The 17277-nt window shown below is 56.1% G+C and overlaps 1 protein-coding gene across 1 annotated transcript in view; it reads right to left on the reverse strand.

Moving 5' to 3' along the window:
- Positions 1-559: 559 nt before the first annotated feature.
- The window catches only part of IGSF21 (immunoglobin superfamily member 21), a 42219-nt gene continuing 25501 nt past the window's right edge, over positions 560-17277 (reverse strand). The window contains exons 3-10 of the mRNA XM_075437415.1: positions 10778-10899; positions 6557-6675; positions 6024-6139; positions 5292-5739; positions 1966-2051; positions 1555-1747; positions 1420-1458; positions 560-820 (exon numbers count right to left, since the gene is read on the reverse strand). Of these exons, the coding sequence (XP_075293530.1) occupies positions 747-820; positions 1420-1458; positions 1555-1747; positions 1966-2051; positions 5292-5739; positions 6024-6139; positions 6557-6675; positions 10778-10899 (1197 nt within the window). The 3' untranslated portion in view covers positions 560-746. The remainder of the gene's footprint in view (positions 821-1419; positions 1459-1554; positions 1748-1965; positions 2052-5291; positions 5740-6023; positions 6140-6556; positions 6676-10777; positions 10900-17277) is intronic.

The following is a 17277-nucleotide window of genomic DNA, read 5'->3' on the forward strand; positions in this document are numbered from 1 at the left end:
TGCCGGACCGTTACCTGTTTCCACAGTGACAATTAGCCAAGAGGGATGAGGAGGGACCAAACGCGGGTGCAGCGCTTTAAACTCGGCTGGTGATTCCGTGCCGGCGCTGCCCGACGGGACGCGTGCTGCCCGCTCATGTGTGAGCGCTGACATTTTGGGTTGGGAGCTGCCTGTCACTAGAGATTGACCGTCCAGCCCGGGACAAGTGTTGTGCACGGAGCCCGTCTTCCAGCAAAGGCGATTTGCCCCGATCAGGGTCCTGGGGTATAAGGTCAGTGATCCGCAGCGTTCTGGCTCCCAGCACCACCGTTCACATGTAGGACTTGTCCCCAGCGTCCTTCACGCTGGGGACACATGCGGTCCCTACCCCAGGGAGCTGAGACCTGGAGCAACTCGGTGCAGTGGGAATGGTTTAAATGGATTTTTTTTTTCAGGGTAAATCTGGCCCATGCATAATAGACACCCCCCACAAGACCTTGCAAAGCCTCAGGGTACCCCAAAATGGTTCTGGGTACCCCAGTATAAGGCAAAACATTAAAGACAGCCTTCTACCAGGAGAGATTTTTCTTTTTCCTTTTAATTAAATTGTCTGAGGAAGCCAAGACACAGACAGAAAGAGACCGAGACTGTAAATAGTATAGAAAAAAAAAAAAAGAGAAAGAGCAAGAGAACTGATTGACGGAGGTGTAAATGCCAGGTGGAGCCATACGGAGGAAGAGGAGGAGGAGGGAGAGGCAGGCGAAGCTTCACGTGAGCTCCAGGATCACTGTTAGGGTGAGTGCCAAAACTAGTCTGAAGCCGCAGTGGCCAGTAAGTGAACCTAGTCAGGAGGAGAAAAGGGATGGGGAGTTTAGGAACCTGTGTCCTGCCACTTGGGTTCAAAGCACGATGGGGTCACCACCTTTTTTTGGGGTGGGACCCTCCTTCTAAACTTGCTGTGGAGCTTGTGTGGGGTGGGGCAGCAGGTCAGGGATGCTGCAGGGAGCACCCACGGGGCACCTTCTGGTGCGAGGACATCCCTGCTGCCAAGGGCAAGGACTTGGGGCCATGCAAGGAGAGACATTCAAGGGCTTGGGGCCAAGTAAGGAGAGACGTTCAAGAGCTTATGGGCAGGCAAGGAGAGATGTTCAAGGGCTTGGGGGCCGAGCAAGGAGAGACATTCGAGGGCTTGGGGGCCAGGCAAGGAGAGCTGTTCAAGGGCTTTGGGGCCAGGCAAGGAGAGATGTTCAAGGGCTTGGAGCCAGGCAAGGAGAGACATTCGAGGGCTTGGGGCCAGGCAAGGAGAGACATTCGAGGGCTTGGGGCCAGGCAAGGAGAGACATTCGAGGGCTTGGGGCCAGGCAAGGAGAGATCCTCTCTGTATGGTCCTTCCCTCCCTGGGGAGTTTCAGGTTGAAATACTGGTGTTGCCACCACTCACCGTTGGAGTCCTCTGTTCCTCTGGGAATATTTGGGTTTTCTAATGGGAAAGAAATAGCAGAGAGACAGTTTTACTGGGGGGGGAAATAAGTGAGGATTTATGGAGGAACGGGTCACCCCCGTAGTGTTGCCGTACCGAAAACAATGAGACGGGTGTGGGTGTCGGTGGAGCCCAGGGGGTTCTGGGCAGTGCAGCGGTACATGGAGCCGTTGAGCTCAGCTGGCACCCGCTCCAGCACCAGCTCCTTGCCATCATGCTCAGCGCTGCCGTCGAGAAGCCGGCTCCCCACCCGTGTCCAGGTGAAGAGGGGCTCGGGGAAGACTTCATTCTGTGGGGAGATGGGGGAGCTGTGAGATGGGTGTAGGGTGTGATCAAACCCCGTCTTGCACATGGAGCAAGGACGTGGTAGAGCCAAAATGCCCAGGCATGCACCAGTGAGGCACCATGGTGCAACCCAAGGCCACTAAGCCAACCGCATAAAGTGCTGGCACGGATGTAAGGCTGTCTGTTGGCACGGCATCGCCCCATGGCGATGGGGATGCTGACCTGGAAGCCCTGCACCAAGATCCGCACGGTGTCTCCAACGCGGGCTCTGGTCGGGGTCATCGTGATCTTCGGGCCCTTAGGAGCAACTGCAAGGGAAGGGAATGAGAAGGGATATCAGCCGAGTAAGGGGTTTCTGGTGCCAGTGGGTGCCCTTGGCCAGGGTTAATGATGGTTTGATGAACGATCATGGTGAGGAGGTGGCACAGTGTGTGCCAGCCCAGGTGGGGGCTGATGGCTGGGTGATTGATGGACTGGCTGACGGACGTCCAAATGACTGATAGACAAGTAGGCAAGGGCCCTGCAGGCAGATGAACAGGAGCACTGCAAGATTGATAGACAACTGTAACGGGATGCATTGATGGTGAAGGACATGTTTCCTAACTAAGCCCCTCTCTGCTCAGATACAGGGGTCAAGAGGAGTCAGGCTGATTTGAAGCCATGGAGATGGGCACCTCAGAAAAGCATCCCCAGGACAAGGTGACCTCGGTGAGTCATGCACAAGTGCTGTCAGCGTGGGAGACAGCCACAGAGTCTTGCTGGCACAAAATGCCAAGCACAGCCCTGTAAAGAGGAGGGGACCCCTTTTCCCATGCCATGGGATGCCCTTGCCTGGTGCATTGGGGGGAGAAGCAGTGATGCAGCCAGCCATGGTGGGGTGACACCACGCTGAGTCTGCTCCTTGCTCCCAGTTGTGTCAGGGTTGTCTGGATGTCCCTCCTGGGCCATGGGTGGGATGGGACAGCCCCAGGACCTGCCTGGGCTTTGCATGGAAGGAGCCTTTTGCAGGCTGGATGGGAAAAATGGGCGGGAAGGGGGTTGTACTTTGCCAAAAATGGGTGTCTCATCCTTTGTATATTCAAGCACTGCCATGGATGGGACAGGCTGAGCTTGGCCATCACTCCAGCATGACACAAAGGGACAAATGGCCACCAGAAAACACACCAGTCTGCAGTGGTGGATGCTGGCCCTTGGAAAGAGGGCATCCATGCCCCAGGATGCTCTGCAAGGATGCGTGCCAGAGACTACAGTTGTGCACCTGGACTGCAATCTCCATGAAAAATCCAGCCCTCCGGTGTTGCAGCAGGTGTGATGGGCTGCACAGGATTGCTCCATGCTATGGTTTGGACCAAAAGAGAGCTTTCTGTACCAAAGCCAGTGGTTTGACTTGGTTTCAATGCAGCTTTTACTGAGTGTATATAGTGTGCATGTATGCTACTTATATGTAGGGATGGGTTAATGGGGGATCTGCCGTGACGGTGCCAAAAACCTGGGTGTGGATAGTGGTGGGGGGTGCCCAGTGAGGTGCACAGGCTGGAGGCTTCTTAGGAGATGAAGTGGGGTGCAGATTTGGGGGGCAATGGGGAGTGAGCTTTGCCCTTACAGGTATTGGAGCTACTGGGGATGAAGCAGCAACCAAAGTCTTGGTCTCACAGGGAGCCCCAGAGACCACCTAAGCTGCAGAACGTGTGAAAAATGCAAGACTTGTTTTTTGGCCAGTTGTATGCTGGAAGAGAGCTTTAATGCTCGGTGGGGAGGAACAGATAACAGAGAACCCTCTATTAGCAAGAGAGCTGCTGCCCTCCTTGTTGTCTGCCAACCTCGCATTGACCTCCTCATTGCCACCGACCTCCCACTAATCGAGGTGGTTGATGAGCTGAAGGAAAAGAGCTAGAGCACCAGCACTGAGAGGCTTGTGCACAATGAAGCCAGTGCCAAAGATGGGTGGAAAACCAATGAGGCGAAGGTCTCCAGGAGATGGTGCATCATTGCTGACGCAGCGAGCCAAGTGCCCTACTTGGCCAGGAGCAAAGTCTAGCCTTCTTGAGGGGAGAAAGGCTGGAGCAGCCTACCCAGGAGGGTGCTCTGAAGCTGGGGCAACCCTGGTGGAGAGCTCAGCCTCCTCTTATGGGGAACCAGGAGAAGGGAGGAGAATCTCCCAGCCTTACTTAGGGGTTAGTTGACTAGCCAAGGTGGGGCAGAATGAGGGGCTACTCTGTTCACCAGCTCCCATGGTCACTTGGGGAACTTCTGCTCTTCTAGGGCCTCAGTCCCACCACCCTATCACAGCTGGAGCCTCATCAGTCCCACAGGCTGCCTTATGCAGGAGCCAGCCTGGTCCCTCTCCAGCAGTCCTCACTGGGATGAGTTAGGTGGTGATGGCCAACAAGGTTCATGGCATGTCCTCCGGCCTCCTGGGACTGGGTGTGCATGGATGGAAGTGACATGACTATGGGATGAAGGTGTCCCCCTCCCTCCACCCCAATATGACCCCAGTCCAGGGCAGCTCCTTGGTCCCATCCTCTTCCAGAGTTATACCCCAGAGGAGGTAACATTAAGGGGCTACCTCCTTCCTTGCCCTGCAGGCAAAGACCTACCAAACACCAGGTCCCTCAACACAGCCCTCACTCCCAGCACTAACACCCCCCTTCCTGCTCATCCCTACACCCAGCACAGACCTGGCTTCCCCCCCCCAAGACCAGCCCCTCATTGCCCAACCCCCCCAGTCCCCAGTCCTATTCCTCCACCTGCTACATCTAAACATCCATCACCTTCTCGCCAAGGGGGCTCCTCCCAGCGTAGCCCCCTCCCCCGCCCCCCGCCCTCAGATCTAGAGCGGTGCCCACATTACCTCCTGCCACTGACATCGCTCCCTTGCTCTGATACCCCAGGAACCTTAGTTCCCCTCTACCAGCCCCACACATCCCCACAAACCCCCATTATCTGTCTACAGCCCCTTCCCAACCCCAGCCCTATAGTATCCCCCATGGCTGAGGGCCCCCCCCTGCACCCCCTTCTGTGGGCCAGGTCTTGCTCCCCTTTATGGGGCAGCCTGAGGCTATGAGGACTTGGGGGGAAGCAGCCCCACAGCCTCTTTCCTTACCTCCCCTATGCACGAGGGGCTCTGCACCCCACAGACCCCACAGCACCCTCCCCCAAGCACCTCTATTACCAGCACCCAGTCCCAGCAGCCCCCCCAAACTATCCTTGCCCTCCTGCTCCCCGCAGCCCCTCCTGCTCTGCCTCCCCTACAACACACAACACAAACCCCTTCTCTTGCCCCAAACCCCGCTGCCCTCAGCCCTGCTTTTGGGGAGCCCTTGACATTGCCTCCTTCTATCATCAGGCAGCCCTACATGGCACCCTGCTTTGGTCCGTGGGTGCCTGAAAAAGCCCAATAGAAAAGAAAAAGTGCACAAATGCAAAAAGTGGAAAAAAAAAATGCAAAAATGCAAAAAAAAAAAAAAAAAAGGGGAAAAAAAGGCAAAAAAAAATTGTAAAAAACCCTAAGAAACCCCCCCAAACCCAGCCACGGCGGCCGCGCTTACCGAGCGTCACCTCGGACTGCATGGGCATGGAGAGCGCCGGGTGCTTCACCTCGCAGCTGAAGAGCGCTTCGTTGTCGATTTGGGGGTTCAGGGTCCAGGTGAGGGTGGCCCGCGCCTCCACCGTCCCGTCGCTGACAGGCGCGTGCGTGTGGCGGAAATAGTAGATGGGCTCCGCCACGTGCACCCATCGCGGGAATTCCCGGCTCACCACCGTCTCGGGGATGGTTTCGGTGACGGGACCCCGCTCGGCCGCCAGCCCCCGGGGAGGGTCTGCTGTGGACAGAGGTCGCCCGCCGCCCACCTCCCCTTCGGCCGCCAGCGATTTCGGCACCTTGGTGTCATCCAAGTCGCGGTGAAGGAGGTTACGGGGTGCCCAACTCCCGGTGCCGGCCGGCGGCTCCGGCAGCGGGGTGGCCTCGATGGGCTCCCCGTCCCGCTTGAAGTACACCTGCGTGGAGACAAAAGGGATGGTGAGCCCCGTGGGGACAGCCACCACCCTGGACATCCCCAGCACCCCATCCCTGTGGGCAGCTTTGGATGGAGCTCCATCGCAAGGTCCCCATGGGAAGATGCTCCAGGGCAAGACTTGGGTAGCAGGCAGCCATTTACCTTTTTTTGCCTCCAAAAGCAGCACATATATATTTCATATATATATTTTTTTAATGTTTGCTTCATGCATACATATACATATATATATATATATATGAAAGAGAAAACCTTCTGGGGGCTCACCAGTGGGGCAGGCTTGCCACCGGAGACCACACACACCAGGGTGAAGTTTTGCGCCTGGTAGCGGCTGAAGGGCGCTGGCGTGTCGGCGGCGAGCACCGAGATGGACGTCGGAGGAGCTGCCAGGGACCAGAGCCAGGGCGTTAGCACGGGGTCCTCGACTCCCACCCATCTCCATCCTCACCCTCATTCTCATCCCATTGTGGAGTCTCCTTCTCTGGAGATGTTCCAGCCCCGCCTGGCCGCGGTGCTGTGCAGCCTGCTCTGGGTGACCCTGCTTGGGCAGGGGGTTGGGCTGGGTGACCCACAGAGGTCCCTTCCAACCCCCACCATGCTGTCATGCTGTAATCCTCAACCTCATCTCCATCCTCACCCTCGTCCCTATCCCCATTCCTGTTCTTGACCCTCATCCCCAAACTCCATCCCCATCCCTGTCCCCACTGATGGGAAAACGACTCAAATCCCTGCTGTCCCCCCACCCAGAGACCCCGCAGCCCTTTCCCCTCCGGTCCCACCCAGCGAGGGGTTGCACTCACCCATCACATTGAGGAATACGTTCCCGGAGGCCAGGACCACTTTCTCCCGCGTGGCTCGGTCGTAAATCCCCACGTGACACTCGTAGGGACCGTTGTCCGAAATGCGAACCTCAGGGAGGCTGGGGAGGAGAGCGGGGGCTCACCGCTTGCTCCCCTCTCCACCCCGACCCCATTTTCCCGGGAGATGCAGCAGCTGGCATCCGGATATTGAGGCGTCGGATGGGGTTGCTTTTCACCAACGACAGGGATCAATAAACTATTAATAACTGCAAAGGGTGCAGGAGAGAGCTGTGTAATGTGGTTTAGCAGCTGGATTTTACCGGCACTGACAGCTCCTCGGGAGGGTAAGTAATTGCATTATTGAAAAGAGAAGCGTACAGGAGGTAAAGGCACCGCCGAGAGTAAAAACCCACGAAGCGTGGATGTTAAACGGCTGCGAAACGCTGATGGTACAGGCTCGGTGCCGGACACTACAGACTGCGTGGGCAGCGCAACGGCTGTAGCAAACCACGGCGGATAAAATGCATCACAAGCCCGAACTCCAAGCAAACCCAAAGCAAGCTTCAGTCGATATATTATCTAGATTATTTATATAGATATAAAAAAAACATGAGAGGAAGAGATGTGCAAAAGGATCGGTGCTGCTGGAGCTGGAAATAATTGTGCCGGCTGCAAAGGAGCCCCTTAGCTGACCGGCAGCATCCCGTCTCACCGGTCGGCAGCATCAGCCCTCCTCGCCTGTTGGCTGCATCCCACCATGGCAATAAGGATGGGGGCTATTCCTGCACGGAGCACCTGGAAAGCCACCCCCAGCTTAAACCTCCCCACTTTTCCGGACAAACCCAGGCGCGTGCCTCACGGGGCTTCCCCAGCCGGCGGAAAACCCAGCGCCGGGTTGCCGGATCCTTTCCGACAGCCCCTGGCTGCCTTCCCACGCCTCCTCCTCGCCGTGCGAGCCTCCCGCCAGCACAAACAAGCCCCCGTCGAAGCGAACAGTCGCTTGGCAGCTCCTTTTAATGGCCGCGACGCTTTCAGCTAAGCCTCCGCCATCTGTTCCAGCCTCTAATTACCCACGCACGGAGCGGGAAATCATCCACACCCTTCGTTTGCGGCACGCAGGAGCGGTTTCGGTCCCCGCCAAGCTGGGGACCCTCTCCATCCCAGCGGCTGCCCCTCGCAGCGAGGGACAAGCCTTTTGGGTTTGCGCATGGATCTGGGTGTAAAATGGTCCTAACTGGGTCAGTCTGAGGCTTCCGCGATAGGCAGGGACCGAAGAGAAGAGACCCCCAGCCCTGCAAAGCCAAAACGCTGCCTGTTGTGTCCTTTGCGTCCTCTAAGCATGCTGGAAATAAAGAAAAAAAATTATATAGATATTCATAAAGCAGTGCCTTACTCGACGAGGGTTGGTTTTTAATCAGAGGAGGGGGAAAAAAAAAATCCAGGGTTGGATATCTCCCGGCTTTGCTCTTCACATCTGAGCAGGCGGCGTTCAAAGCCGGTATAAAAAGAGGCAGCCCCGGCAGCCCTCTGCGCCGCGCAGATAAGAGCCACGCCGCCCGGGATAACACTCCGTCGGACGGCATCGACGTGACCGTGCCATTCAAAAGATTAAGAAAACCACAAAAAGCTGAAAATACAGAAGGGTAGAATGAAAGGGAGAGAAAACCTGAGTGGAAACGGCCGGGAAGCAACTGACCCATCACCAAACCCTTCCCAATGTTGCTCCTCTTCTTCACCAGAGCCCAAAATAAGATGGGACCCCCCCCCAAAATAAAGCATCAAGCCATCGATTCAGAAAAGCAGCTCTTTTCATACCCTCCGAGAAATATCTCCTTTCTCCCCAGGCATGTTGCTGTTTTCTCCTAAAAAAAGGCAGCCGCATGAAAAGACTTTTACCGCAAACATCCCTGGCTCCACGGATGATTTGCCGGCACCGTGCCGACGATTACCAAGGCTTTTAAGTGCTTGGTCCTAGGGCGGCAGAATTTTCTGCTCGCAAATTCTATTAGTTCTACAATACATGGAGAAAGGGAGAAAAACGGAGGTTTCTGAGCCAAAAAAAGCAGCTGCCTTGCCTCGCTGGGACGGTGCAACGTCCTTGCCCCTTGCTCAAGGGATGGTCTTGGTCAGGATCCCTCACTCCGTGCACGGGGGATGTTTTATTCCAGTTAAATTCCCCAAATTTCCCGGTGCTCCCTGCTAGAGGAGAGCAACAGCCAAATCCAGCGCCAAGCGAAACCGCTGGATTTGTGGCAGGAACACAAGGCTGTTGCGTTCGGGAATGTGTAATCCGCTCGGGAAGTTGCTGAAACATCCGCCAAACAACAATTAGTCGTGTCAGAAATTTGTACAACATCCGAGCGAGCGACTGAGCAGAGCCTGTGCTACGTGGGGAAGCAAAACGTGAGAAGCGGAGCAGCCCCTGAGCATCTCCTGAGCAACCTCTGATCATTGACTGAGCATCTTCTGAGCAGTCCCCAAGCATCTCCTGAGCATCCCCCCAAGCAGCCTCTGATCATTGCCTGAGCTACCCCTGAGTATGCCCTAAGCATCCCCCTGAGCAACCCCTGACTGTCCTGAGAATTCCCGGAGCAACCTCTGAGCATCCCCCTGAGCAACCTCTGAGAATCCCCCTGAGCAGCCCCTGAGCATTGCCTGACCCATCCCTGAGTATGCCCTAAGCATCCCCCCTTGAGCAACCCCTGAGCATCCTGAGCTTCTTCTGACCTTCCTATCATCTGAGCATCCCCCTGAGCAACCCCTGATGCTTCTGAGAATCCCCTGAGCAACCTCTGAGCATCCCCCTGAGCAACACTTGACCATCCCAAAAATCCCCTGAGCATCCTCCTGACCAACCCCCGAGCATCCCGACCATCTTCTGACCTTCTTAAGTATCATCTGAGCATCCCCCTGAGCAACCCCTGATGCTTCTGAGAATCCCCTGAGCAACCTCTGAGCATCCCCCTCAGCAACATTTGACCATCCCGAAAATCCCCTGAGCATCTTCCTGACCAACCTCTGAGCATCCCGACCATCTTCTGACCTTCCTAAGTATCATCTGAGCATCCCCCTGAGCAAACCCTGACCCTCCTGAGAATTCCTTGAGCAACCTGTGAGCATCCTCCTGACCAACCCCTGAGCAACCTCTGAGCATCCCGAGCAACCTCTGAGCATCCTGAGCATCTCCTGACTCTCCTGAGCATCCTCTGACCCTCGCCCTGAGCATCCTGAGCATCTCCCGAGTCTCTCCCTGAGCCTCCCCTGAGCAAGCCCTATGTAACCTCCTGAGCAACCCTTGAACATCCTCTGAGTATCTCCCTAGCAACCCCAATCATCTCCTCTCCAGCCCTGCTTTCCTGCTTCTTCTCCACTCTACATTCACATTCATTCCCATGCAGCCACCTAATGAAATTGCTCTTGCTTATAATAAAACACAGCTCTGAGCACAGCAGAAAAAACAGCAAAAAAACTCCCAAAAATTCAAATTCCAAAGAATTAGAAAGAATTTCACCCTTGCACACATGCTCATCCGACAGGAGCCCTTTCCAACCCGTATGTGGACTTCGCAGGTGAAAAGCATCACATCACCTGGAGGAAACAACTGTGTTTTCCCCACCTCACAAAGAATTTTTATTACCCCATGCTGGGAAAAACGAGCTTTGAAATCCTATTAGCAAATTCTAATTTAAAAAGGAAACAAAGCAAAAAAAAAGAAAATCGTGAAAAATAAATACATCACCCCAGCCTGTTTGCCTTGAATTAAGTCTCCCCCTGACATTTTTTTCAGGCTCCAGTTTTGTTTTTATAACACTGGCAATAAAGCAAGTGTGTAATTAGTAATAAAGCTGACACTTCTGCAAGTGATTTCGCACTTGGAAGAAAAGTAAAGACAAGCTTCCATGCCGCCTGTTTTTTATATATATATATTTCTCCCCCCCGTCCCCCCAGGCCTTCTGTTTCTCTGCCCATTTTCACCCTTGGAAATCTCCACCGATGCCACCTTTTCCCTAGCGACAAGCAGGACCGTAGGGACAGACCTCGGAGATCTGGTGACGGCGCATGAAGAGACGATAATTTCTTTGCACTGCCACGAATCCCCACCGACAGCACACCGAGTATCGCCACAATACCCCCAGCTGCCCCAAAACGGGGACCAATTCCTCCAAATAGGCATTAAAAAGCAGCCGACGTGTCAAAGGGGGTGACACCGGGGTGACTTACCGCACGGTGGACTGGTAGACCAGATCCTCCCTCTTCCGATAATTCTCCATGTGCGAGAAATTGGTGGAGAACATGGCATCGAAGGTGAAGATCTTCTGCTTGATGGTGCCACCGTCGGTGACCTGCAAAAACAACCCCCACACGTCTACGAGACGCCTGTGGTCACCTCTGCAAATACACGCGCAGCTTTGCACCCGGTTTGTCATTTTAAAAGATTTTTATTTATCATATTTCCAATATATTTATGTTTATCTTTTCATTTTTAATATTTTTATGTGAAATACTTTTATTTGCAATATTTCATTAAGATTTTTAAAATATTAGTGATTTATTATGAGTCTGCTGAGACTGAAAGCAAAACCCACCCACAGGTTTCTGTCTGGTTATGGTGTTGCCAACTCCTATCTCCAGCCGCTCGCTGGGGTTGTCATTTTTAAGCGGCAAAAGGCTCTTTTGGGGACCGAGGAGGGCTTGTTCAGCCTGGGGAAGAGAAGGCTGAGAGGGGACCTTAGAAATGCCTCTAAATATCTGCAGGGTGGGGATCAGGAGGACGGGGCAGACTCTTTCCAGTGGTGCCCAGCAACAGGACAAGGGGCAATGGGCACAAACTGAAGCAGAGGAAGCTCCAGCTGAACCCGAGGAAGAACTTCTTCCCTCTGAGGGTGACGGAGCCCTGGCCCAGGCTGCCCAGGGAGGCTGTGGAGTCTCCTTCTCTGGAGATATTCAAGACCTGCCTGGCCGCGGTGCTGTGCAGCCTGCTCTGGGTGACCCTGCTTGGGCAGGGGGTTGGGCTGGGTGACCCACAGAGGGCCCTGCCAAACCCCACCATGCTGGGATTCTGTGATTCTGTTTCTTCCCTGTGTCCCCCAGTGTCTTCAGATTTATCTCCTGCTACTGGGAGGGGAAAAGTTTAGTGTAAAATAAAGAAGGAAAAGGCAGCAGAAAGCAATGCAGATGGGAGATGGGTATCTGGGGGCTAGAACAGCTCAGAGCGATCCATCGGAGGGTTAGAATAGTCTTTTTTTAAAAGGCCAGGCACGGGAAAAGGGGATTTGGGGGATTAACCCCCCAAACCCAGCATCTCTGGGGGAGAAGACCCCTCTCTCCCCACCCAGCACTTCTCTCCGTACTTGGGCAAAACTTAGTGTCCACTCCAAATTTTCCTTTTCCCCCCTTTTTTAACTATGAAGAGGGGGAAAAAAAGAAAGCCGTCACTAAAACCATCTCTTCAAATTTATTCGCCGAGGCTGAGGCTTTTATTGCAAAGAAAATACATGCTGGCATGGATGTGGGATAAGGAACTGCAAGAAGAATTATCGGAGCTGTAAATCTCCGGCCTTGGGAACAAGGGGAAGTTCTCAAGGACGCATCCGATTTTTCCCAACTTTTATTTACGCCCTGGGGTGGGTTTGGGGAGAAACCTTGGAGCTGCTCCCAGATCGAGCAGCTCTTCTGTATCAGCTCGCAGGGTTTTCCAGGGATTCTTCTGGCAGAGGACGGCGATGCTCAGGGGAAGGGGAGCGGTGGAGGCGATGCCCGTGGAGCGGGAGTTCGCAGCCACAGGTTCCCCGGCACATCTGGACAGATGTGGGCAAAGCAGCAAAGCACCAAATTAGACCTGAGGACGGGAACGGGAAAAGCGCAGCTCAAAGCATTCTTCAACGCCACCGCTCGCCCGCCGGGACCCCCCGCATCCCCCCGAGGATGCAGGCAAGGGAAGATGCCGCAGGCTGGTCACATCCTCGGGGGATTACAGGCAGCTAACAGGCTCCCATGAAAAGGCGCACAGAAAATAGTCTCTCTCCAGGGATTAGACCTACTTTCAGCTTTTTATCTGCGCCCTGGGGTCAATTTTTTTTTTGGAGAGGAGCTACATATAAAGTTGCTGGGGGGTGCGGGAGCAGCCAAGCCAAACACTTCTTGCTGGGGAGAAAAAGGATGCTGATTCGGCAGCATCCGATGGCGACTGCCCCAAATGATGCGCCCACACCGAGGGCGCGGGATGAGGAAAAGCCACATTTAAGGCACCGGAGCCGAGCTCAGGCAGCCCGAGGCTGCCTGCTACATTATTTATAAACCCCAGTAAAAATCTTATTCCTGACAAAAAAAAAAACAGTGATTGCCACGGCGCGGGGAGACATTAACCTCCTGCTCCTTCCCGCTGTCGCAGAGGCAGCCCCCTCCTGCCTACCCCCCCCTCCCCGACGCTCTCACCTCGCCGGCGACCCGGCCGTTTGCTGTCCCCGAAAAACGCCGGCACCATCAATATTGCCGGAGCCGCTCGCCGGGATGCTCGGTGGCTTAGATAAGCGTCAGGGAGTGATGGATGGGGGACCAAGGGGACGGCGGGGAGAGATGCTGGAGGACAAAGTCGGTTGTGAAGGGATAGGAGGTCTCTGCAGTGCCTTGGGACATGGCGCATCGCTGGGGTCCAGCCTGGATTCCTTCGAGCACCCTCGCCCCGGGCTGAATTTGCACCCTTTCTCCAAGAAAACGCAACAAGCACTCGCTATGGCAAGAGCGAAAATACCCTAAGGGGGCTGCACGGGGTGGCTGCGACGCTTAGCAGGCTTCGGGGGGGTAGCACCGGGGTTTGCAGCATCCCGTGTCACAGCCATTGGAGAAACACATCACACTGGAACCCCCTTTTTTAGCTTTTTTCTTGCCTCCCTCCGCAGCTCACTTGAGCATCTGCATTTAGCTCAGCTGGCTGATATTCCTCCTCCCACCCTCAGCTCGCTGCACCGCTCAGTCCTATCTTGCCCAGAATAACGCCGCCAGCATTAAATTTGACTTCCAAAAATACAGAGTAGCTGATTTATTTGCCCAAACCTGGATGGTTTGATCCCAGAGCGAGCACCACAACCCACCTCCAATCCCCCAAAAGGGCAGCACCCACGCCGGCACCCCCCTTCTCCAGCATCGCTAAACCACCAGTGCGATCGAAGCGATATCGCAAGAGGGTCGTGGCATTTCGGGAGGCGCAGCCCGGGCTCCCCGCTGCCTCCCCGGGGCCGGGGCGATGCCCTCGCCCAGCCATAAGTTGTGCAGAGAGGAACCTGATGAGGTTCAGCAAGGGCAAGGGCAGGGTCCTGCACCTGGGCAGGAACAACCCCAGGCTCCAGTACAGGCTGGGGCTGGAGAGCAGCTCTGTGGAGAGGGACTGGGAGTGCTGGGGGACGACAGGGTGACCACGAGCCAGCAGTGTGCCCTGGGTGCCAAGAAGGCCAATGGGATCCTGGGGTGCATGAGGAGGAGTGTTGCCAGCAGGTCGAGGGAGGTTCTCCTGCCCCTCTGCTCTGCCCTAGTGAGGCCCCATCTGCAGTGCTGTGTCCAGTGCTGGGCTCCCCAGTTCAAGAAAGATGAGGAGCTACTGGAGAGACTCCAGCAGAGGGCTACGAGGATGAGGAGGGGACTGGAGCATCTCTCCTACGAGGAGAGGCTGAGGGAGCTGGGCTTGTTCAGCCTGGAGAAAAGAAGGCTGAGAGGGGACCTTAGAAATGCCTCTAAATATCTGCAGGGTGGGGGTCAGGAGGACGGGGCCAGACTCTTTCCAGTGGTGCCCAGTGACAGGACAAGGGGCAATGGGCACAAACTGAAGCAGAGGAAGCTCCAGCTGAACCCGAGGAAGAACTTCTTCCCTCTGAGGGTGACGGAGCCCTGGCCCAGGCTGCCCAGGGAGGCTGTGGAGTCTCCTTCTCTGGAGATATTCCAGCCCCGCCTGGCCGCGGTGCTGTGCAGCCTGCTCTGGGTGACCCTGCTTGGGCAGGGGGTTGGGCTGGGTGACCCACAGAGGTCCCTGCCAGCCCCCACCATGCTGAGATTCTGTGATTCTGTAATAGAGAACTCGATAAACTCGTGACCTTCCCTCCCCGCCTGAGCATGGGGAATTAAAAGAGTTCCCCTTACTGACATTTAAATTATCACCTCCAAGGCCCGAGACGGCCCAGCCGGCGTGCAGATGAATGGCACGAGTCAGACCCCTCGCGGTTCTGGCCCAAGATCTCTCCACCAGCAGCTTTGCTCAGATTTTAGAGAATTTCCACGCAGCTGGAAAACTCGAGATCTTTCCCCAAAGAGGAGCAGGTTTATAAATCGGAGGCACAACCCGTCGTGAATTGGGTTGGCTTGAAGATCTGGAAGGGGCTGCAGATTTCTGGGAGATGCTTTCCAGGAGCGAGAGGTCAAAAGCCGCACCCCGGTGCCTCCAGCCCAGCTCCTCCCGAGCATCCCCAAATTTGCCCAGGCTCCGGGCTTTCCCAGCGGTGCTGTACGGTGCAGGAAGGGCTTGCGACAGCCCCGGCACGTCGGGTGCCCTTTGCTTGGCTCCTCCACCCCGTCTTCCCCCTCCTCGGTGCCCGCGCTGCTGCGAGCAGTGACTTTATCACTGTCACCAGCAACATTTCCTGCTCGGAGCCACGGCGGGAGCCGCCGGCCGGGGCCGTAACGTCTCATTTCTCCTAATGGGCAGTGGCAGAGGAAGCCCCCGCGGGGACCGCGCTTTGTCACCATCGATCAGGCGGCTCCGAGTGCCGCCGCCAACGTCTGTAACGCATCGGCCCCCGCTTGCCGCGGCCACGGGATGTGGAGCCCTGCGCTGGGCAGGGACCGGCCCGAGGAGCCCCTCGGCAGGGCAAAATGCTTTGCAGACCCCCACGCCCTGAGCCAGGGAGCTCAGAAACAAGAGGTGTTGCAGGGAAGGTGGGGAGAACAGCCTGCAGGTGGGATGGGGGGACCCACGGGGTCACGGTGTACGTCCCCTCGCCTGCAAAGGCCACGATCATGGGTGCTATGGAGAGAAGTGTTCATGCATGGGTGCTACGGAGAGCAATGCCCCTGCACCATGGGTACTACGGAGGGCGATGCCCCTGCACCATGGCTGCTACGGAGAGCAATACCCATGTCTGATGGGTGCTACAATGAGCAATGCCCGTGGACCATGGCTGCTACGGAGAGCAATGCCTGTGTATGATGGGTGCTACAGAGAGCAATGCGCATGCCCCATGGGTGCTATGGAGAGCAATATCCATGTCCCACAGGTGCTACGGAGAGCAATGCCCATGCACGATGGATGCTACGGAGAGCAATGTCTGTGTGTGATGGGTGCTACAGAGAGCAATGCCACTACACCATGGGTACTACAGAGAGCAATACTCATGCACCACGACTGCTACAGAGAGCAATATCCATGTCCCACGGGTGCTGCGGAGAGCAATGCCTGCATATGATGGGTGCTAGGGAGAGCAAAGCCTGTGCACCACGGGTGATACGGGGAGCAATGCCCCTGCACCGGCACTGCAGACAGCAACACCAGCTCCAGCTCTGAGTTATTCTCCTTCTTGCTAATTAGACTGAGCACCAAACTCTAATTAATCGAGGCAGAGAGACTCCCCCTGGACCCGAGGGTTCCCCTCCATCCCCAGCGCTCGCCGCTTTCCACCCCCAGGCCAAGCCCCCGGGCCCCGCTGGGCAGAGGGACGGGTGAGCGTGGGAATGCCGCTCTCTGCCGGGGAATCGTGCCCGGCCCTCGCCTGCCACCAAAAATCTGCAAAACGCTTTTTTTTACAATTACCATCAACTCATCCGAGCCCCCGGCTGTGTGTACAGGCTGGCGGCTGCCGGCTGCCTGCGTCCCCTGCCGCTGCCAGATGTCTGCACAGAGCCAGAGCAGAGACTCGGAGGATTTCCCCTCCCTCTCCCACTTCTGTGTTCTTATTTTTAGAGCTCTGCACTGCTGCAAAAAGTAATTTTCTCCCTCCCCGGCCCTCGCCGCGGAGTGGCAGTGACCATACTAATCAGGTCTCGCGCGCGACCCCCGAGACGCCGGCGACGGGAGCCAGCTAACAGCTTGGCAGCGCCGTGTCTTCCCGGACTCATTACAAGCTCGTTTGCAAGGACTCCACCACCCTCGTCTCCTGCAAGGCTTTCTGGGCACTCGCCTAACCTGCCAGGGGTCCGGGCCCGTGTTTGCACACGTTGTCGGACAAATCGCACCTTCTGGAGATGAATTTACCGTGGAGGGGGGGGGCTGGATGTTAATCGACACCTCTGCAGATGGTGCGCGTTCTTGTTGACGCCGTGAAGAAGCCCCTTCGCTCACCCCAGGGCTCCTCGAGCCTGCTGCATTTCAAGCGACCCGGAGCGGCTGCTCACGCCGAGGGGTTTTCTGACCCCAGAAAAACCCTGTCCCTCGCTGCCACTGCTGCTCGCCGGCCCTCGGCCACGGGGCTCGCAGGGGAGCTGCTGGAGATGGGGGGTGGGGGGTGCCAGCTTGCACCGCTGCTTCTCGGCGGGGTTTACCTGCCTTACCCGGCGTAAAAAGCCCCTTTACGCCTCACAGCCTTCAGCCTCGGTGGGCACACACCCCGACGGGTTATGAACCCATCCCATGGGTTACACACGCACCCCGACGGGTTACGAGCCCATCCCATAGGTTATGCACCCATCCTGACGGGTTATGCACCCATCCCATGAGTTATGCACCCACCCTGATGGGTTAT

This window comes from Opisthocomus hoazin, chromosome 16, assembly GCF_030867145.1.
Source record: "Opisthocomus hoazin isolate bOpiHoa1 chromosome 16, bOpiHoa1.hap1, whole genome shotgun sequence".
NCBI lineage: Eukaryota > Metazoa > Chordata > Aves > Opisthocomiformes > Opisthocomidae > Opisthocomus > Opisthocomus hoazin.